Source organism: Tenrec ecaudatus, chromosome 9 (assembly GCF_050624435.1).
Source record: "Tenrec ecaudatus isolate mTenEca1 chromosome 9, mTenEca1.hap1, whole genome shotgun sequence".
NCBI lineage: Eukaryota > Metazoa > Chordata > Mammalia > Afrosoricida > Tenrecidae > Tenrec > Tenrec ecaudatus.
Window position 1 is genome coordinate 144509443 of NC_134538.1, and position 20186 is coordinate 144529628.

Sequence of the window (20186 nt, forward strand, 5' to 3'; positions counted from 1 at the left end):
AACTACCACGGGCATCAGCATTAACAAGGCTCCCTTTTCTCTCCGTGAGCGGAGCGGGCGTGATGATGGCACTCAAGTAAGCATAAACCACACATTACTAACAGGGGACGGATCGCCTCTGTGATGTCTATGCTGATTTTTTTTTTTTTTAGCAAGACTTGCCAATGGGAACCCTGAGGAAAAATATCTTGAGTAAAAATGAGTCGGTCATTCTTAAAATATGAAACACATCTAAAATGAAACTCACTACATGTATGACCTAGGAAAATATGCACAGCAATCTGTGTCAGCAGCACAAGATGGGATATCTAACTCTGGATGGCTCGCTCTTCAATCAAGTGAGTGTGAAACTTCCAGAGAAAACCCCTTCTACAAAATCCCAAAACTTCTACAGAGGAGTCAAAGATATCGTCTTCCTGAATGAAAGAGACACTATCATAGATAGTCTATGAGTATTATCAAAAGAAGTTTTGATGATACAATGATCTTTTGACGTGTTATTTCCACAATTTTTGAATAGTTCTTTTTCAGTTTATGATGAATGTTATCACAACTGAATAGAAAACTGTCCTTTTAACAAGAAGGCTTGTAGATTTCTAAAAGATTAAAAGCTGCAGTTCCCAGAAGAATGAATATTGAACTTGAGAAACAAAGCATTTGCTGAAAAAGGCATTTTGGAAACAAAACAAAATAGCAGTGTGATACACATCACATGAAGCCATTATTACTTAGGATGAAAGGAAAGTCTACAAAACATGTTTTAGTCAAAGAATAAAAATTCTAAATTGCAAAAATTTGCCTCTACTACACCAAATAAAATCTAATGAAAAATTCCAGCTGGCAGTACATATCTAACAGATAAATTCTTCCCTCCACCCGACTTGAGTTACAAAAGGGTAATTTCCATCCACACAATCAGTTATGTACACCTGGATGTTATTTAGATTTCGGTGTGCTGTGTTTGTAAATAGATGCTGCTTTGTGCCATATGAAGAAGTCACAGCTGTGAATCGCCCCTGTGTGTCTATTTTGATACCACCCTGGGGTAATACTAATGAAAGGAGCAGTCTCTGAACACAGGATTCAGGCTACTGGGCTCTTCTGCAGCACTTCCTCCCCTCGAAGGATGTGTTCTTTCAACGGAAATAAAAAGTGGCTAGCAACGGATTCGAAGTGAGTGTGACTGAGGCTGTGAGGTGCATAGATTTAAAACGTGAAGTCTTGCTAGTAGCAAAGACACCTTGCTACGTCTTCAGACGTATTTTAGAGTTTCAATAACTATGTTCAGATAAAATTGATGATGTTCATTTTAATTTGGTATCTCAAAAGAAATAGAAATGTTATCTGTGCAATAACAGATGTATCATTACTAGTCATGAATTCCTTACTCAGTCAGGATCCCACCGAACATATCTGATCGAGACAGGAGATATATGCACATACAGGAAGTTTTACACCTTCCCATAGTTTTCCATTTCTATGCATGACTTAGTTCTGTTATCAGAGGAAAACATGATTAGATTCTCTAATAACAACTTAAAATTAATAGCTAGTTATCACTGTTTACAGAATGACTATCACTTTTTTCTATACTGTCACATTCATGGTCCGCTTGAAAAATGTGTACAAGACCCATGCAAAGAGTGACACTGCCAGGGTTGCAGCTCTTACATGCACGGGCTCATTCCAAACCAAAGAGGCTTCAGCACGGCTCTGTGATCAGTGCAAAACGACAGACAGTGGATAACAGAAGAAGTCCAATAAACTAGTGACTTTTGAAGGAAACTGCGTGGCCAGCTCAAGTCAAGGGGAAAGGTCAACCCCGAAGATGATGGTGACCATCTTGTGGGATTCCCATGGGGCAAGCTGGATAGATTTTTTTTTCTCAAAGGACTCAGGATGATCAAGAAGGCTAATCAGGAAGCTTGAAGAAAAGCCAGGAAAGATGTACTGACATGTTTCTCCTGTGACAATAATGAATCTGCTCCTTCTGGGAGGGTGGAGCAAGAGCTGTCATAGGAAAACTTCATTGGGAAATCTTACTCTGTCCGTCCTACAACTCTTGTCGTTCCCCTTGAGACTTCTTTTTTGTTCCCCCAAATCAAGGAACATTGAAAAGGAACCTGGCTTGAGCCCCCCCGAGGATGCCAAAGCTGTGGTTCTGACATGGTGTAAACCAAAGAACACGGATTTCTCAGGGAAGGTTAGACTTGAAACACCGTTTTCAGACAAGTACAGACCTAGCTGGGTAGTACGTCAGGAAGCAATACTTCACATTTGGATATTTTAAAAATAAATATTTTTATAGTTTGTGGCCATAGTTCTTGACTTAACCTCATATATGCTAACGAATCAACTACAACGGTTTCAGTGGCATGAATAAGCTACATATGAAACGGAATATTTTGTCCACTTAAACACGAGGCTTTCTTTCCCCTCTCTACTCCAATAATGAGTACACCTCTAGCAAATGAAATGCATATGTATCTTTGTACATACACCTGTATAAGTGATTTTATAATCCACACTCAATGGGAACATCTGTGTGCCCAGGATGAATCACAGCTCTTGAGGCACGCAGTACACAAATAGAGCTCATCAGGAACATGAATCCATCCACTTTCATACCACTTCAGAAAGTCTTACTACTGACACAGAAACAAGCTTTACTGAAAGTTTTTCATTTCTTAATGAAAAATAAGATAATGGTACATCTTGCAAGCAAGTGTATTTTAAATTAGATGAGATGTAATAATAAGGACTTTCTAAATTTAGCTGAATTAAACAAAGATGAAAGTTTGTTGTTTGCTCATTTTATTCAGTAAACTGAAGTTTGTGGTATTTTTGGATGCATGCTTTGGCGTGCTTATCTGTTAAACCGTTTTTATTATCTTATAATAATCAATGGCCTGTACTTTTAAAATTTGCCTTTAAGAATAAATAAGCTTTAAGTGTGTATATACACAAAATCAAGGTAAAAGTATAAAATACCAAGACATAACAATAGATGTGTATTTTGTAAACAAAAAATGACAAACACATCATTGTTTTATGGCAATTATAAAACAGAATTTAGCTTCCAATTAAGACTTGTAGCACAGTGAGGGTGGTGTTCATGAAACAAAACTCATGAGCAGTCATCTGCAGTACAGCGACTGGTCTCTCTGTCCAGAGGAAAAAGTGAAGAAAATGGAAAGACACTTGGTAACAATGAGTGCAATAAACTCATGTAGACATCAGTCTCCATGATTGGTGAAGAAGAGATGGTGCCCAGTGTCACTACCTACATTACATGGCTGGATTGAGTGGTGGCAGAACAATATGGAACAACACCCACACTCAGAAAACAAAATAAAACAAAACAGAAAGCAGGCACATGGAATTCCTGAGACTAAGGACTTTAGTCACCCTTCAAATCTGAATTCACTTCTGTGGCTCAATTTTGGGGTCAAATAGTAGACAGATGGTAAGGGGGAAATTACACCAAGCAGGTACACACCTCAGAATAATCACACATTTGAAATCAAATGCAGCATTTACCCAGGGGCAAATCTGAAGGCTTAGGAAAGAAGGAAAATAGGAAACACAGGGAGGAAATGGAGTAAGTGCTGTTCCAAAGTGGGGATTGCAATCAATGATGCAAAACGTGTCTGCATTATTGAATGTGAAACTGACATGCCCAGGAAACCTTCACCTGATTCACAATAACGTTAAAAGAAAAATCCACCATTTTAATACCTACCAGTTCCTTTGCTTAGATACGGGGGCTTAAAGAACTTCACAATGCCATACACATTGACAACTGTGCCATCCTTAAGTTGATTCAGGGGTGTGTATGTATATTTTGTTGCTGGAACCTAGAGAAAGACAAGATAGTGAACCCATGGATATTGAATACTTACACCTTAGAATCGTGTTACAATTAAATGTGTTAAATGAACATATACATATAATGATGTTATCCTTTTACAGGTCAAGAAACAAAGGCCTGAAAAGAGAAACACTGTAAAACTTACTATCAAAACCCACTTTTTGACACTTGATTCCCTTAAAAATGTTTGAAAAATGGAGTAACTTGTTTACCAGCCACAAAAGCAGAATTGACCTATAATGCAGGTTATATTGAACCTTCAATTAAAAAAGTAGAAAGCTATACAATTAAATTTCCAACAATTTTCACAGGTTGCAGACATGTCTTCTTCCCAACCTGGAGTGAGTATGGTAAAGGAAAGACTCAGGCCTGGCGCACACCTTTTCTGATTTGTGATGGGAGGAGAGAGGGGATAACTGACACTGGCCCTGAGATCAGATCAAAGTGCCAGCAACTCCACTACTCCAGTGTGTTTCAGTCTCGGAGGGACACAAGCTCAGTTGATTGCCCACAGCTTGCTTTCGTTTGTCCTCACTGCAGAACAAAGGCTGTGTTTCCTAATTTCTGAAAACAACTCTACTCCAAAAACAGGCTTACTACTTAATGCTAAATGTTTAGGAATACATCAACCTCATGTAGTAACTCTCCGCACCCATGCCAAGCAAAACACCAGAATCTCAACATGAAAAATTAGTTTTTCCTGACATACGATCCCTGCCTAATGGGAAATGTGAAACTACACAATGGGCATTTTACAATTGAAAAAATAAAGTCCAATAAATGCATCCCTGAGATTGTACTAGTTTAGAATATCTGATCTTTGTGAGACAAAAAAAGCATTTTGTTATGTTCAAGATTTACTGTAACAGGTTCATGGATGCATTATATGTTTGTAGCTGATAAATAATTTTGAGAAAGTACTAATTCATGGAAATATTGACAATGTTTTGTTGTTGTGTTTTTAAAGTACATCAATGCATTCTCTGGTATGGTTTTCCTACATAAATGTTTAATTATATTATTATTCAGAATTTAACATCTGTGTTCCCCCTAGTCACTGGTGAATAGAAAGTGAAAGCTGCTGGCACTGAACACCAAATGCTTCAACATATTACTTTCTTTATAGTTTCACGCAATTCAAAGTAGCCCACGTGTACACATGGAAACTTCCTATTGCTGTGAAAAAAATTTATAATGGTAAAATTATTAAAAAGTGAACACAGTGAATTGCTAATAAATGCTTTTACTTAAAGTAATGAGGTCTATCAAATCGCAATTCAGCAAATAAAAATCTGTTTAAATAAACTGATGAAAAATAAAAGATATGAACTTGCCTTCAGTTTAAAACAAAACATTTTTTAAGTTTCTTTTTTCCTTGGTACGTATTTTATATAAAATATTATTAGACATTCCAAACAGAATAACCAGGTATTAATTCTTAAATAAATATAGAGTGTCCATGTAACAGTACCAGACATCAAAAAGCAGAGATCATGTTTTCTCATTATACTTAGACTATTTCACAATCCACTATGCTGTTGTTAAGTACTGTTGAGTCAGTTCCAATTCACAGTGACCCTATGAACAAAAAGAACCAAATGCCATTCGGTCCTGGATATTTTTTGAAGACATCTTCACATGACTAAGAGAGTCATATTATAGAGAGAACTTATCTCCAGCTATTCACTGATCGCAGAGATGTGCCTTCCCATGTTTGCATGTATAAACTGAAATCCAAGTAGCGATACCTTTTGATGTGTTTACATACGCACAGTGTATATATGTTTGTGTATTCATTTTAAATATTAAAAAATAAATGTAATCTTACCAAAGACATTGATTCTGCCAAAAAATTTCTCATAGACTTAACATAAACCTGAGAGAAAAAAGAAAGACTCAGTTTTATATAAACACTCCATTATGATTAAAGGCTTTCAGTTGTGGTAACTACAAATTTACCTGCTTAAGATTGAAATTTATTAAAATGGCTTAATGTTCTGCTTTACAAATTAAGAGTGACATAAACAAATGTTTCTAAGCTACAGACACTAAAAATATTAAAGCTTTAGGGGCAAATGGAAAGGTGTATGCTCAAACTTGATATTCTTGAAGACTAAATTTGAAGTATTTCAATGTTCTCAGAATTGACTATAAAACAAACTAGTATCAGTCCAAATAAAATGAGAAAATTAGAGTTGATAAATAATTTTCTCTTTTTGCAGAGAATTGTAGACTTTTTCAAAAAGAACAAGGAAAACAAAATTGTAGTAATGATCAGTCTAATACCAACAAGTCTATAGTTCTAGTTCATTAATTGCAATGTCCAGCATAGGGCTAGTCCTAGCTTATACAGTGCACTAGTCCATAGTACAAAAAGGAAGCAGTTGTGGTCCTGCAAGCCCATGACTGGTCTCCCTCTACCCTGACCGTGTGTGCATGTGTGGGTGGAGGTGGTGGTGATCGTGTGTGCATGTGTGGGAAGAGGTGGTGGGGGGGTTATGATGGGAGTGAGAAGAGGATGATCATTTTCACAGTGAATAAGAGGAAATCAGATTTATCTTAAATATCACTTTAAGATAGACTTCAGTATTCTATCAAAAAATGCCAAGGATATAATTACAAACAATAGGATAAGGTCCAGCATGACTTGCAGTTTATCCCTTTATTCTGTGGCATCAATCTAAACATGAAGCAAAAAAAAAAGTTTCTCTTTTTTAAACATATTTAGTAAATATTACTCAGTCCATTGGAGAATGTTTTGTTGTGCATATTTTTGCCACAGTTAAAAATAATTACAGTAATATGAGAAAATGTTCTAAAATTAATTGTGGTAATGATTATATAACTCTTCTTGATATGACTGAACTACTGAACTGTATGATATGAGGAAGAAGTGTCTATGACACTGTACAAAAAAATGTTTTAAAGTTGCTTGATTCTACAAAATAAATAAACACAATATGAGTCCCTTAAAAAGGCCAAAACCACCGTTCAATATGGTATAAATTGGAAAGTGCATAATTCTTCAAGAAAGAATTGGAGAGATGAAAACATAGCCTTTATAGATATGTGGAGAAAAATCAACTTCACATTTTAATATTTTTTGTTTACTAAAGGCTTCTATTTCACAGGAAAATATTAAAATAAGCTAATTCAGCCAGAATTGGTAGGGTCTCTGTACCAATACTATTTCTTTCTTTTTTTCCCTCCGAGCAGAGAAATCCTTTATCTATGCCATCACATTAGTTCATGAAAACCAAAGTATGGTTTGAGACTAAATATTGCCCACTTACATATACAGTCGATTTGAAGCTTTCAAAAGCTTTCAGAACAAAGCAGTTTTCACCATCTCTGTTTGCAGATGCAGAGAAAATAAATCTAGCCACTGCAATGGTGTCCTACAGAGGCAAAAAATTAAATTTTAATCAAACACCAAACATCTACAATTCAGAGTAAGCCATATAAAACCATTAGTTGCATTATTATTTTAAAATAAAACTTGCTTCAATAAAAGGACAATGGATAAGCCTAACCTCATTTGCTGTGCTCGGCATGTCACACACAGACTATCACCCACTCTGCAGGTAAGGATGATAGCTGGGTTCTTGTACCAACGCAAGGACCAGGGAAACACAAAATCACGTGGAAGGTTGAACTCATTTAGAATTGTGAAGCTTCACAAATCAATCAATGTAAACAAATGGTGCAATTAAAAAATCCCAATTTATGCAAATAATTTAATATGAACACGCACAATGGAGAGATGGCATGTGACCCAACAGGATGAAGAATGTAACTGAAATGAGAAAGTAAGCCTCCACGCTGAGAAGGAAATGCCACTAATGCAAAGGTTTCACACTGAACTAAAACTAATGCATGTGCACATACATGCGTGGGATGAGAAACTTGAGAAATTCCCATTATGTATTAATGGAATAAAACATGCCTTTTAACAAAGATTTTTAAAGTAACAGGACACAGTTCTCCATGTGGTAGTGACTCCATGTCTAAACTGAGTCTAAGGTAGAGTTTTTCCCCCTCATTCTTTAGTTATACCTCTTTTTTCTTATTTTCCGGGTAAAGAAGCTTAAAAGTGCAAAACGTTTTCTCTTGCTGACACACACACACAAATTATCTCACTCTTCTAATTCTAAGGACCCTGAATTGTCTATCACACGGAAGTCTTCTATATCACCATTTTATGCTTTGCAGAAGCCAGGGCCTGGTGTCCACTCCCAGAATTCTCAATTCAGAACCAATAAGCAGGGGTCGGTCATGCTTATTCTGATTTGTATAGACAGGATTTGACATGGGTGAATCAAAGGAAGCATCTTTATTACCTTTCTAAATTATCTGGCCTTAACTTATTTAAGCATGCCCAATTCTAAGATTCCCCCGTCTCCAATCAGGAGAGTCTGCAAACATAAACATAACCGTGTCAGTGTTGGGACAGCAAATAACCATAAGTCTTCACAATTAGATGGGAGAAATGTTTTCTTCTCACAGAAGATCTCACATGTCACTAACACGTTTTAAACCGCTTAGAAGGAATAAACATTGTTCGATGGCTTCTGGAATAAATCACTACCTCACCCCCCACCCCAATACTCCCCACAAAATGCAATGCTTTCTAGACATGCTAGACCGCTAGATTTGGATCCACAGGTACATATGCAAATTGCATTAAAGGCGCTCCAGGACCTCACCCCAACTACACTTTTATATCCAAAAATACATATACTGTCACTCAAACCAAAACAAAATCTCTGCCACTGAGTCATAGCGATTCTCTAGGCCAGAGTAGAACTGCCCCAGTGAGTTTCTGAGACTGTCATGTAACTCTTCGCCGGAGTAGAAAGGCCCAACTTGCAGATTGCAGCCCAACATGTAATCACGACACCACCAGGGCTCCTATACTGCCACTCAATCTCAGGTCGCTACAGAGAAAGAGCATCCCCATTTGCACATATCTGGCCCCCACATGGTTAGAAGTCTCGTTTACAAATGCTACCACGTAGTGAGGTCTATGGCAGACCATCCCTGTGTACCCTGTAAGAGGGATGGGCAGATGCTTTGGTGCAGTCAGTAATCAACAGATACCCATTAAATAAATTCATAATGATGATAATTGAAATAAAGATTTAAACATGAGGGAAATTATTCTTTAAGATATTTTCACATGAACTTATAAATTAAACTGGCATTGAAACTACCATATATACTCAAGTACAAACCGAGCCGAATATCAGCCGAGGCACCTAATTTTACCACAAAAACTGCATTAAATATGTGCTGAAAAACTTGGCTTATACACGAGTATGTACAGTACTTCAAATACATGGAGGATAAAGAAATACAGGCAGCATAAGTTTGTATAGCCAATCACTAGTAACTTGACAATGAGATTTAATATGCACAGTTCTAATTTTTAAGCTCATGTAAAAGAGCACACAAGCAGCCGAAACTGTTCACACAGGAAAAGGAATCACATGGTTCAGTGCTGAGAGTGTATTCATTCGACGTACCAGAGTAGGTGTTTATCTCAAGTTGCTCATGAATGAAAGCATTACAGGAGCAGTCTGGGAAGAACACCTACTACCGAAATTGATAAGGCTTTATCAACTCGTGTGCAAGAAGTTATACAGGCAAAATCTTTCAAGTAACTTGAATGCTCAAATATCAGTAAATGGGCCATTTCCATATTTTGTCAGTACCACCCTGTAGTAGTGCCCTACCAAGAGGGAGCCATTTTCATTTTGCAATTTGCTGTTCAACAAAATTCTACTGCAAAGGAATCTCAGCTGAAACAAATGAATTAAATGCAGATCTTCCTGACATAAAAACATGCTCGTTAAAAATACCAGCAATTGACTTAAAATGTAAAAGTACAAAACCAGATATATATAACTTATGGCATATTAACAAACACCGCTTCTAGATGTTAATATTTCATAATAAAGATCACAATCTCTGCTGAAATAAGTCAAATACCAGAAAAACCAAAGGTAAGTCATAAGACAAGTACATTGATTTCTTAGCTTTTAATACCGCCTATCAAAATTCCTCACATTGCTGTACTCAATAACCAGAAGGGGCACAGAATCATGAACAACTGACCTATCTGACTGTATTTACGATGCTATCATATTTCAAAATACTGTTAAAAATGAGAAGCTACAGGATGAAACCTGTACATTCAGGATATGGCCTAATGATTGACAGAAAATGTGTCTTAATTATTATAAAATAAATGTATTTGAAGGGTAATCTGCATCAAGTGGATCATATAAAACCATGGACATAAATCTATTTGAATGGAATGTTAACCGAACAAATGTAAATTCTTCTACGGGTAAGTCACTACATGAGCCCATGTCCAGCCTCCTTCACGAGGCCTACACTTTGTGACTTTCCTGCCTAATCTGTTTTCTTCTGACTCCTGGAGAGTTGAAGATGCAGCAGTGGATCTGACAGTTCTTGGCAGAGAACCCAGAAAATGAATTCAACAAGTAAGAAGACAACTAAATGAACAAGTTTCTTAGGTCAATGTCAGGGCTGTTGTTAGAGGCCATGGACTCAGTTTCAATTTATAACAACCTTATGTACAACAGGAATGAAAGACTGCCTGGTCCTGGGCCGTCACAGCAATGGTTGCGTCTGAGCCATTGTGCCAATCCATCTCTTTAAAGGTGTTTAAGGATTGGTTTGTCTTTTAACTGGCCATCGACTTTACTCAGCATGCTGTATTTCTCCAAGGACAGACTCTCCTGATAATATGTCCAAAGTATGTGAAACAAAGTCTAGCCATCTTCATCTATAAAGCATTCTGATTGTACTGCTTCCAACACAGATCAGCTCATTTGTCTGGCAGTCCATGATGTACATTCAATATTGTCCACCAACACCGTAATCCAAATGTGTCAATTCCTCTGCAGTGGTCCTTACTCATTGTCCAGCTTTCACATGCAAATGAACCCGTTGAGAACCCATGGGTTGTGTAAGGGAAACCTCAGTCCTCCAAATGAGATTCTGTTTTTTTGGTGTTTTTTAACACTTTAAAGAGGCCTTTCTTGGCAGATGCGTACAATATATACGGTTTTTGACGGTTCCTCCCATGAACACTGTTGATTTCAGTAAAATGAGACCCTTGACAACGTCAGTCTTTTCTCTGTTTATCATGATGTTGCTTCTTGGTTCAATTGTGAGGATCTTTGTTTTCTTTAGATTGAGGTTTACCCACTCTGAAGGCAGTAAGTAGTCTTTGACATTAGTAAGTGGTTTACGCTCTCTTCACTTTCAGCAAGCAAGGTTTAGTCATTCGACTAAGTTACTTTCTCCATACCTCAGATTGCTAATGAGTCGTCCTATATCCTGATGCCTTGTTCTTCAAATAGTCCAGTTTCTTGGATTATTTGTGCCTTATACAGATTGAGCAAGCCTGGTGAAAGATGTAACACTGATGCACATTTTTCCTGATTTTAAACCATGCAGTTCCCCTCATTCTGCTGGACTGACTGCCTGGTGATGTATGTATAGTTTCATATGAGCATAATTAACTGCTCTGGAATGCTCTCTTTCATAATTTTCATGAAATTGTCAATGAACTATAAATTGCTACAAAATTTAGTTTACTGAAACTTAGTATTTCAGAACTGAGTAGTACCTTAGAGATCAAGTAATACTTTCATGTTTTCAGATAAGAAAAAAAGGATCAGAGAAGATAAATGAAAGGTCTACGGCCCAACATAGCTAATTAGTTATAGGCCAAGATAATATTCTAGAGCTTCCAACATCTAAAATCCAAGCTCTGCTCTATTCTACTCGTTCACAGTTAATCAAAGTGGGGAAAATATACAAAGAAATGTAATTTTGAGTTTTATGACAAATATAATATTTTAATTTCTAAAGTCTTTGGAAGAATACTCATATTTTATATTTACACAATAAATGTTAAAGCAGTTTAAATGAAAGATGAAAATGATAAAATTCCTCCAATAGTGGGAGGTTCAACTGGAGCATGTTTACATGTAAAATATATCAGACTAACAGAGTACAATAAAAATTTTGTTATAATTCACCTTAGTGTCTTAAAATCCTTTTTACCAGTATGCTCAAATACTGAGCTAATGATAAGTACACAGGTGACCATGAAGAAAGATGTTTGTTTGTTATACTGCAATGTCTAAATGGTTCAATTTAAGTAAAATGCTATCCCTTTGGGTTACAATCTTTAAACCTGATGCTATAGAAACTTTAAAAGAAAGAGCCTAATAAAAGCTTTAAATGATCAAAATTGGTGGATTTTAAACCCAGAAAGAATTTAAAATAAATTGTGTCCTCAGTTTTCTATTATATTTTTAAAAGAGACAACACTGCCTTATCATTAAGATCCTCATTATCCAACAAGTACTAATTAGCTGGTAGAACTCTATTGTGTTTTAATGAGTACCTATTTAAAATTTATTTCAATAGCAGAAAAATGTCTTTCATATGCCAGGTGAAATGCTAGTACCTAACGTGAGCACATGTTTTGTACATGTCTGGCTAATTATTTCTTAAAAACCTTTTATACTATTTCTCGTTTCCAATAAATATGAAAATCTTAAAAGAAAGCTGGAGATGAAAATCTAAACTATAAGCAAATAAATTTATAGTATTCAATAGTATGTATTTATTTTTAAACCTTTCCTCTAATATGTTAAAAATATATTTCACAAGTGAAATTAAAGTACCTTACAAAAACTGACAGCTAGTATGAGGTCATGTGGGAGAAAACCCCCAGAATATGACATCTACACATACTATATACTTTGCGTATACACAGAGTACACATATAAACCTACACATGCCTATGCACTGTGTCCTATAGAGCCTACACACATGTACATAACGAACACATACACAGACATAAGCTGGAAGGACATTAAACAACAACAGAAAACAGCAGTATTTCATGTGAAAACGGGGCTGGGAGGAAAGATTCAGAGGGTGCCCTTTACTTTTCAGATCACACCCTTCCATACTGCTTGATTTTCTTTTTCTTCAAATGAACCTTAGCCAAGCCGTTTGTAAACTGCTGATTTCTTTGGGGCCTTGGCCCACAAGCATTTCATGAGACATTAATCACTCTTTTTTCACCTGGGCTACACCATCTGTGTGACGTTTGTTTGTTCTTGCTTCAACTATAACAGAATTCACGTTACTCTACTCGGGGCTCGTTCCATGCTGTTGTTTCTCCTCTCAGTGTCTCGGAGCAGATCCTGCTCAGCCACTGTCAGTCTCACAACCCCCTGCCCTCACGGGGCTCTGACTCCTCGTGGCCCCAGACAACAGGCCAGACTGCTTCTGAGTGTCTGAGACTGGAACTTCTGACCGGAGTAGAAAGCCTCTTCTTTCTTGCTTGAAGCAGCTAGTGATTTTGAACTGTTGACCTTGCAGTTAACAGCCCAACTAATAATTTGATAGCTCTCAAAATTGACATTCATGCATATACTTTTCTGTATTATGCATTTTCCACATAAATTCTGGAAAATCCCTCATATTTATGTACAATGAGGTCCATAGTTAATTACTTTATAATTAATTCAGTGATATACTAATATATAATCAAAGTTCTACTCTTCAAAAGTAGTTCTTCTCATTCACAGATATCTTGAAGAATGATTAAAAGAAAAGATGTACACATTTATATAAACTTATAAAACCCACTGCCATCAAGTCCATTCCAACCTACATCAGGCAGTCTTGAAGCACTGAGCTGACCTGGGGTCAGCATCCAACAGTGGGCTACAAGGGCTCTCCAGCTAGCAAATGCACAGAGGAGACTCTCATTTGGAGAATCCAAAAAGCAGACTGTTCTCACCCCTACTTGCCACAACCATCCCCCGGCTAGTGTCATCTCCGCAGGAGTTAGGCACGCTGGTCCCCTAGCTGTGCCTGTAGCTTGCTGCTTTTTGCTACTCTTACTCCAGCATCTAAAAGGTCACTTGATCAGTTCCACTCACTGTTCCATGTCATCCCTTCAGTCTGTCTTTACCATGTTAGCCTCCCTCCTCTTTTCATTCTCACGTGCGCTCTCTCTTCCACCACCTTTGTTTCTTCAGAGCACTGTTTGTCCGGAGCCCTGGCAGGCACAGTGTTAACATGCTTAGCTGCTAAACGAAAAGTCCGCAGTCTGCGCCCACCAGCCACTCTTTAGGGAGAAGAGGCTACCTCCTTCCACAAAGAGCCATCGTCTGGGGAAACCTTCGAGTAGTTCTACTCTGTCCTAGAGGGTCGCTACAAGTTGAAATTGCCTCCATGGCCAACAGATTTGGGTTTCTATTGACCTTTAGAAGTGGGTAAACTGAGAGAAGAAATGTAAAAGGTCTGTGACAGGGTTCAAGCTTGATTTGCTAAAAGACTTTGAGAACTATAAATATCTGATCTGAGAAAACGAGGTTCAATACATCACTGCACCATCCTTGTGCCTGTGATTATGTGAACACAACAAGCAAGAACAACAGAAGAGATTCTGCAATTTAACTTTTTTTGTTGTTTAAAGATCATCTTATTGGGGGCCCGCACAGCTCTTATAATAACCCATACATCAATTGTATCAAGCACATTTGCACACATGTTCAATGTACAAATTATTATTTTCAAAACATTTTTTCTACTTGAGCCCTTGTAATTTAACTTTTAAGTAAACATTTCACTATAATTTGCATTTCTTACTCCATCAGCAATCTGCCAGGTTTCTTTAATGTAATTTAAGAAACAAAATTAATGCTTTAGAAAACATGTATCTTTAGGGAAGTAAATATATTTTAGGATATACCAATCTGACTTTTTCTCCTCAAAGTGGCTGGTTTCAATTTCCCACATAATGTATTTCAGAACGTCAAATGAACATTTCGCACATGCTATACTAAAACCACTGTTATTGAGTGGATTCTGACATACAGCATCTCTGCAATTTTGCCTCTAGTCACCTGGGAAGACAGTGGAACTGTGCCACAGAGTTTCCAATGCTGTAAATTTTTGTGGAAGGAGACTGCTGGATGCCACCTCTTTCTCCCACAGGGCAGCTGATGGGTTCGGATCCCCAACCTTTGGGTTAGTAGCTAACCAATTACCCACTATACAACCAGGGCTCCTTTGAATCCACTAGCTATTTCACATATTTAAAAAAATGGTATCAATATTAGATAGTATAAACAGCACTGTGGGATTTATGAATATGTAGACCCATATACATGGATGTATAATTGAAGAATCTTTCACATAGTAAACTTTCCATATTTTTAAACCATATAATTCCCAGCATTTGACTCCAAATCATTGGTGGCAGGAAGGCAAGTAAATGATGAAACAGATATAAAAAAATAATAATATAAACAAGCCTATATGTGGATAACTTAAATACTGATAGGGATCCCTGGGAAGTAGTTAACATGCTTAGCAGCTACCAAAAAATTGGAAGTTGAAATCTACCTGGAAGAAAGGTCTGGTGATCTACTTCTCCAAACTCAGCCAAGGTAAACCCTACAGAGCAGAGTGCTAGTCTGACATACGTGGGACTGACAGGAATCAGAGGTGACTCACGGAGACCAGTCTATATTGATAAATGTAAAAACCAGATCTATGGAGATCTATTCTACATTTCTCAGGGTTTCTACATATGGTTGAAATTTTCCATAATAACTTTTAGAACTGAAAAACACAGTTGTCTACAGTGTGTTATACTTCCGAAATACTCCGGGCAGATTCACAGTTTATTGATGCTGCTATTATAACTCCATTACAGTTCCCCTATTACGTAATTTCCCACTAGACTAGAGATGGCAAGCTCCGTAAGGCCAAGCACTGTGTCTTGCTCATTCTGGTTTCTCCAGAGCCTAGCCCCGAGTCTAGGAAAATGTCAGTTCTTAATAAATGTTTACCCAGGCCCAATGAGTGCACATGGAACGAGAAACACAGAACAATCTCATTTGACTGTGTGATTTTGCGAAAAGCAGATTTTTGTTTTCTTTATGTCATTTACTTGTTGGATACACACATAAATCAAAAGGAAGTGAAGCCAAATAGCTAATGTTTCTGCAGCAGCATTGGTTTTGAAGATCTAACTTTCAATAACTTACTTGGAGAATTTCTGCTGACTCAACAAAATATGAAAAATATGTTAATATTAGTTACTACAAAATCTACTGTTGCAACCATCTGCAGGATCTCCAGTTAATGCCAAAGGTGCCATATGAGTCTTTTAAAAAAAGTACCTTAATGCACACACAGAAAGAATCTTCACGGTCATACACCAAATTGGCTAACACCTAGAGATGGAATGCTCAGTACACTATGGACTTGGTTTAAATGAAAATGAAATACAATTGAAAATCCGTTGCTCTGAGACACTAGCTACTCTGAAAGTATGAAGACCCACGCACACACACGCACACACCCCCTCCACACAGCAGAGTAGAACTGCCTCAGCAGGTTCCCGAGGCTATAAATCTTTCTAGGAACAGGAAGGCTGGTAGCTTCACACTGCTAGCCTGTGGTTAGCACCCTCATACCGAACTTACTACTCTGCTGGGACCCAGGATGAGTAGATACCAAGCTGGACAGCAGGCATTCAGGACACGTACATGCTAACAAAAAGTCAGAGTGGACAGTTCGGCTACAGAGATGTACGATCCAAGAGGACGCTCATATTCTATGACACGGTGGTAAGAACTTCTATAGAGTATCAAAAATGAAGCAAAACAAAAGGAGATTCCTTTTTATACTAATGATTCCATTTTCATGACCTCTTAAAACTGATGTAATTTTAACAATATTGCTTTATAATGACCACTTTAACATCCCTACAAGTGTATAGGGAATCATCGTCATCAACAGAACTCTAAATCGACTTCATAAACAATAATTAATATTTTACCCCTTTATACAAAACGTCTGCACAATCCTTTGCTAGCTTTCCAAAAAACAGCACAATGATGGTGCTGATCTCTGAACTTGAATGTTCTTCTTCTAGAAAGGAAAGCAGAGAAAACAAGCACTTTTTAGTACGCAGTGAGTTAATACACACGTTTGCCGACATCTGTATTATAAAACGATAGCTTCTTTAAAATTTAACTATAAGGAAAGATCACAAAACATTTACCATTCACTTTTCACTTACTATAATACTTTAAAGCATTGTCAAAATAATGTACAGACTGCTAACCATTCAGACCAAAATGGTACAGACCAACATGGTAACAACTTTCTTTTTTTTTTTTAAATCATTTTATTGGGGGCTCTTATAGCTCTTATAACAATCAAACATCAATTGTATCAAGCATATTTGTACACATGTTGCCATCATTCCATTCCATTTGAGCCCTTGGTATCAGCTCCTCTTTTTTAAAAATCATTTTATTGGGGGCTCGTACAACTCTTATCACAATCTATATATACATCCATGTATCAAGCATATTTGTACATTTGTTGCCATCATCATTCTCAAAACATTTGCTTCCTACTTGAGCCCTTGGTATCAGCTCCTCTTTTTTTAAAAATCATTTTATTAGGGGCTCATACAACTCCTATCAAAATCCATACATACATCAATTGTGTAAAGCACATTTGTGCATTCATTGCCCTCATCATTCTCAAAACTTTTGCCCTCTACCCAAGCCCCTGGCATCAGGTCCTCATTTTTTCCCCTCCCTCAAGAACCCTTGATAATTTATAAATTATTATTTTGTCATATCCTGCTCTGTCCCACGTCTCCCTTCCCCCACTTTTCTGTTGTCTGTCCCCCAGGGAGGAGGTCACATGCAGATCCTTGAAATTGTTTCCCTTCTAACCCACCCTCCCTGTGTCCTCCCAGGATCGCCCTCGCACCACTGGGCCTGAGGGGATCATTCGCCCTGGCTTCCCTGTGGGCAACAACTTTCAACAAGAGTATTACACAAATTTCTCATGTCACATAATGATCATCACCTACTGTTTATTTTTCTATGTTTATCAAAAAATAAATCCAATTTAGAAGTACATAAAAGAACACCCCTAAAGTAATTCATTTTTATGAAACTCTCATTTTTGTAATTTACAGTTACCCTATATGCTTCACTCCTGATTCCTCCAGTCATTTTTGTTGTTACACTTACAGATAGCTGGGTCTGTAACATGACACTGGTTCTTTACTAAGATGACACGAGAAAAGGACATCATTTGTCCCTATAAAGTCTTCATGACAACATTAGATGACAAAGAACCTGCACTAACAATCACCAATAGAAAAAATATAATTTGAAATCTAGAATCCAGCACTAAAGCACGTCCACTATTACAAGGAAATATAAAGTCAGTTTAAAAATCTAAATTTACAAAACAAAAACTACAAATGATTACGCAATGATCACATGCATCCCTCAAATGGCAGTCATGCAAAGTAAGATTCAACACAGTAATTCAGGTTCTATCGCATGTAGTTATTAAAGATGAAGAGATGAAAGACTTAGAAATCGGAAAAAGTGAAGCAAACGGCCATAGATGGTGGTGTGGTCCGTGCAGAAATTTTAAGTAATTTATGAAAAGTGCAAGAACCAATAAGAAAATTTAGCAACGACATAGGACACAAGTTCAACACATAAAATTCAATTGTATTTCTATGTTCTAGCAACAAACAACTGGGAATTAGAAATGAAACAAGTATTAGCCCTTGAAACAACGAGCACAAAACACTGTGGAATGAATTAGCAAGCCCAAACAAAACCCCACTGCCCCGGAGCAATGCGGTCTCACAGCACCCCTGTGGTTTCCAACACTGTAACTGTCCAGAGTAGGAAGACCAGACATCCTCCAGCGGCCCTGCAGCTGCTTTCTAAATGCTGGATGTGCGCATCCTTGCCCAACTTGTAACCACTACTCCACCAAGGCTTCTTAAAAGTATATACAAATCAATACAATGAAAGCTATAAGACCTTTTTAAAGAAACAATAGATTAAATAGGGATTTATACCAGTGGTTGTGGGAATTATATTTTATGTCAATTTACACTTGTGCGTGTGTGTGGCGGGGGCGAAGTCCAACCTTTGAGCTTAGCTTGAGGATGCCGCCGGAGAAGTGTAGCCCTTTTATAAGAGAAACATTCCCCAGCCCTTTACCTTCCTGCTCTCTGGGACTCTGCCTGTCTCCAGGAGCAGCCCTACATGGACTGCCCACAGGACTCTGTACCCAGTGACCTGTCATCTTCCTGCATCCTTCTTCACCTTTCGGCACCATCAGCCTGCAGCTGTGAGACGGAAGAGGAATCCAGCTGCCATCAGATCCATGGACTTAAGTTGATACAGGGTGGGATGCCTTCTTGATGTAGATTATTTCTTGATATAAAGTTCTTCCCTAAACACACACAAGTGTCGCTAGAAAATCCAACCTAACACAGTGGTGCAGGAGGTTAAGCATTGGGGTGCAAACAGTAAGGCCAGAGGTTCAAAACCACAAGCCACTTGGCAAGAAAAAGATTGGTTTCTATAAAGATGCACAGTTATGCAAGTAGCAATTCAACCACAGGAGACTAATATGGTAGCATCTGTCAATGAACAAGGCTTAAAATACAGCAAGAGACAGAAAAGGATGAAGAATGGAAACAGAAAGCACAGGAAGGAATTAGGCAGACTGGTTACAATGCGAGGCCTGCAATCCATGTCACACGGCCAAGTGTTGTGTACGACAGGGCTTCAGAAAAATGGTTGAAAAAGTGTATTATCTCTCAATCAACTTGATCACAAGCTTTCTGAAGCCCCCTCATATGAATTATTAAATAGAAAACAAATGTGCTTTGAAAACTTTCAAACAAACTGTAATAAAGAAAACAAAGATCCTCTCTCTGAGTAACTCGATGTTTGACCTGAAAATACCTACAACCACTACCAGTAAGTAGACTCTAACTCAGAGAGCCCCTAGATGGGGCCCCGAGGCTGAACATCCCGAGAGCACACAGCCTCGCCTTTCTCCTTCAGAAAGGCTGGTGCTGTGAATCACCTACCTCTGGTCAGCGTCCAGCGCTTCCCTAATAGCGTCACCAGGGTAAATGCAGTTACACTCGGATCTACTCAGAGAACGAATTATCTGTAATACCTTTACTCCCGACCAACACCCTAGGTGGCACTACCAACTGAGAACCTGGCAGCTCGAATCCACTCAGAGCTATCTAGAAAGAAAGGGCAGGCAATCTACCACCCGAAGACCCCAACACTGAAAACCCAGGGAATGCACTTCTATTCTGCAACACAGGAGGTGATCTGAGTCGGAGTCAACTTGATGAGAACCGGTTTACTCTCTATTG

At 37.8% G+C, this 20186-nt stretch overlaps 1 protein-coding gene across 4 annotated transcripts in view; it reads right to left on the reverse strand.

Moving 5' to 3' along the window:
• POT1 (protection of telomeres 1) overlaps positions 1-20186 on the reverse strand; it is a 100186-nt gene that overhangs the window by 68360 nt on the left and 11640 nt on the right. For 3 of the 4 annotated variants that reach the window (XM_075558622.1, XM_075558621.1, XM_075558624.1), the window contains 4 exons: positions 16791-16882; positions 7165-7269; positions 5700-5747; positions 3743-3857 (listed from right to left, as the gene is read on the reverse strand). In XM_075558622.1, coding sequence (XP_075414737.1) covers positions 3743-3857; positions 5700-5747; positions 7165-7269; positions 16791-16882 — 360 coding nt within the window. The remainder of the gene's footprint in view (positions 1-3742; positions 3858-5699; positions 5748-7164; positions 7270-16790; positions 16883-20186) is intronic. The other variant, XM_075558623.1, reaches the window with a different exon arrangement.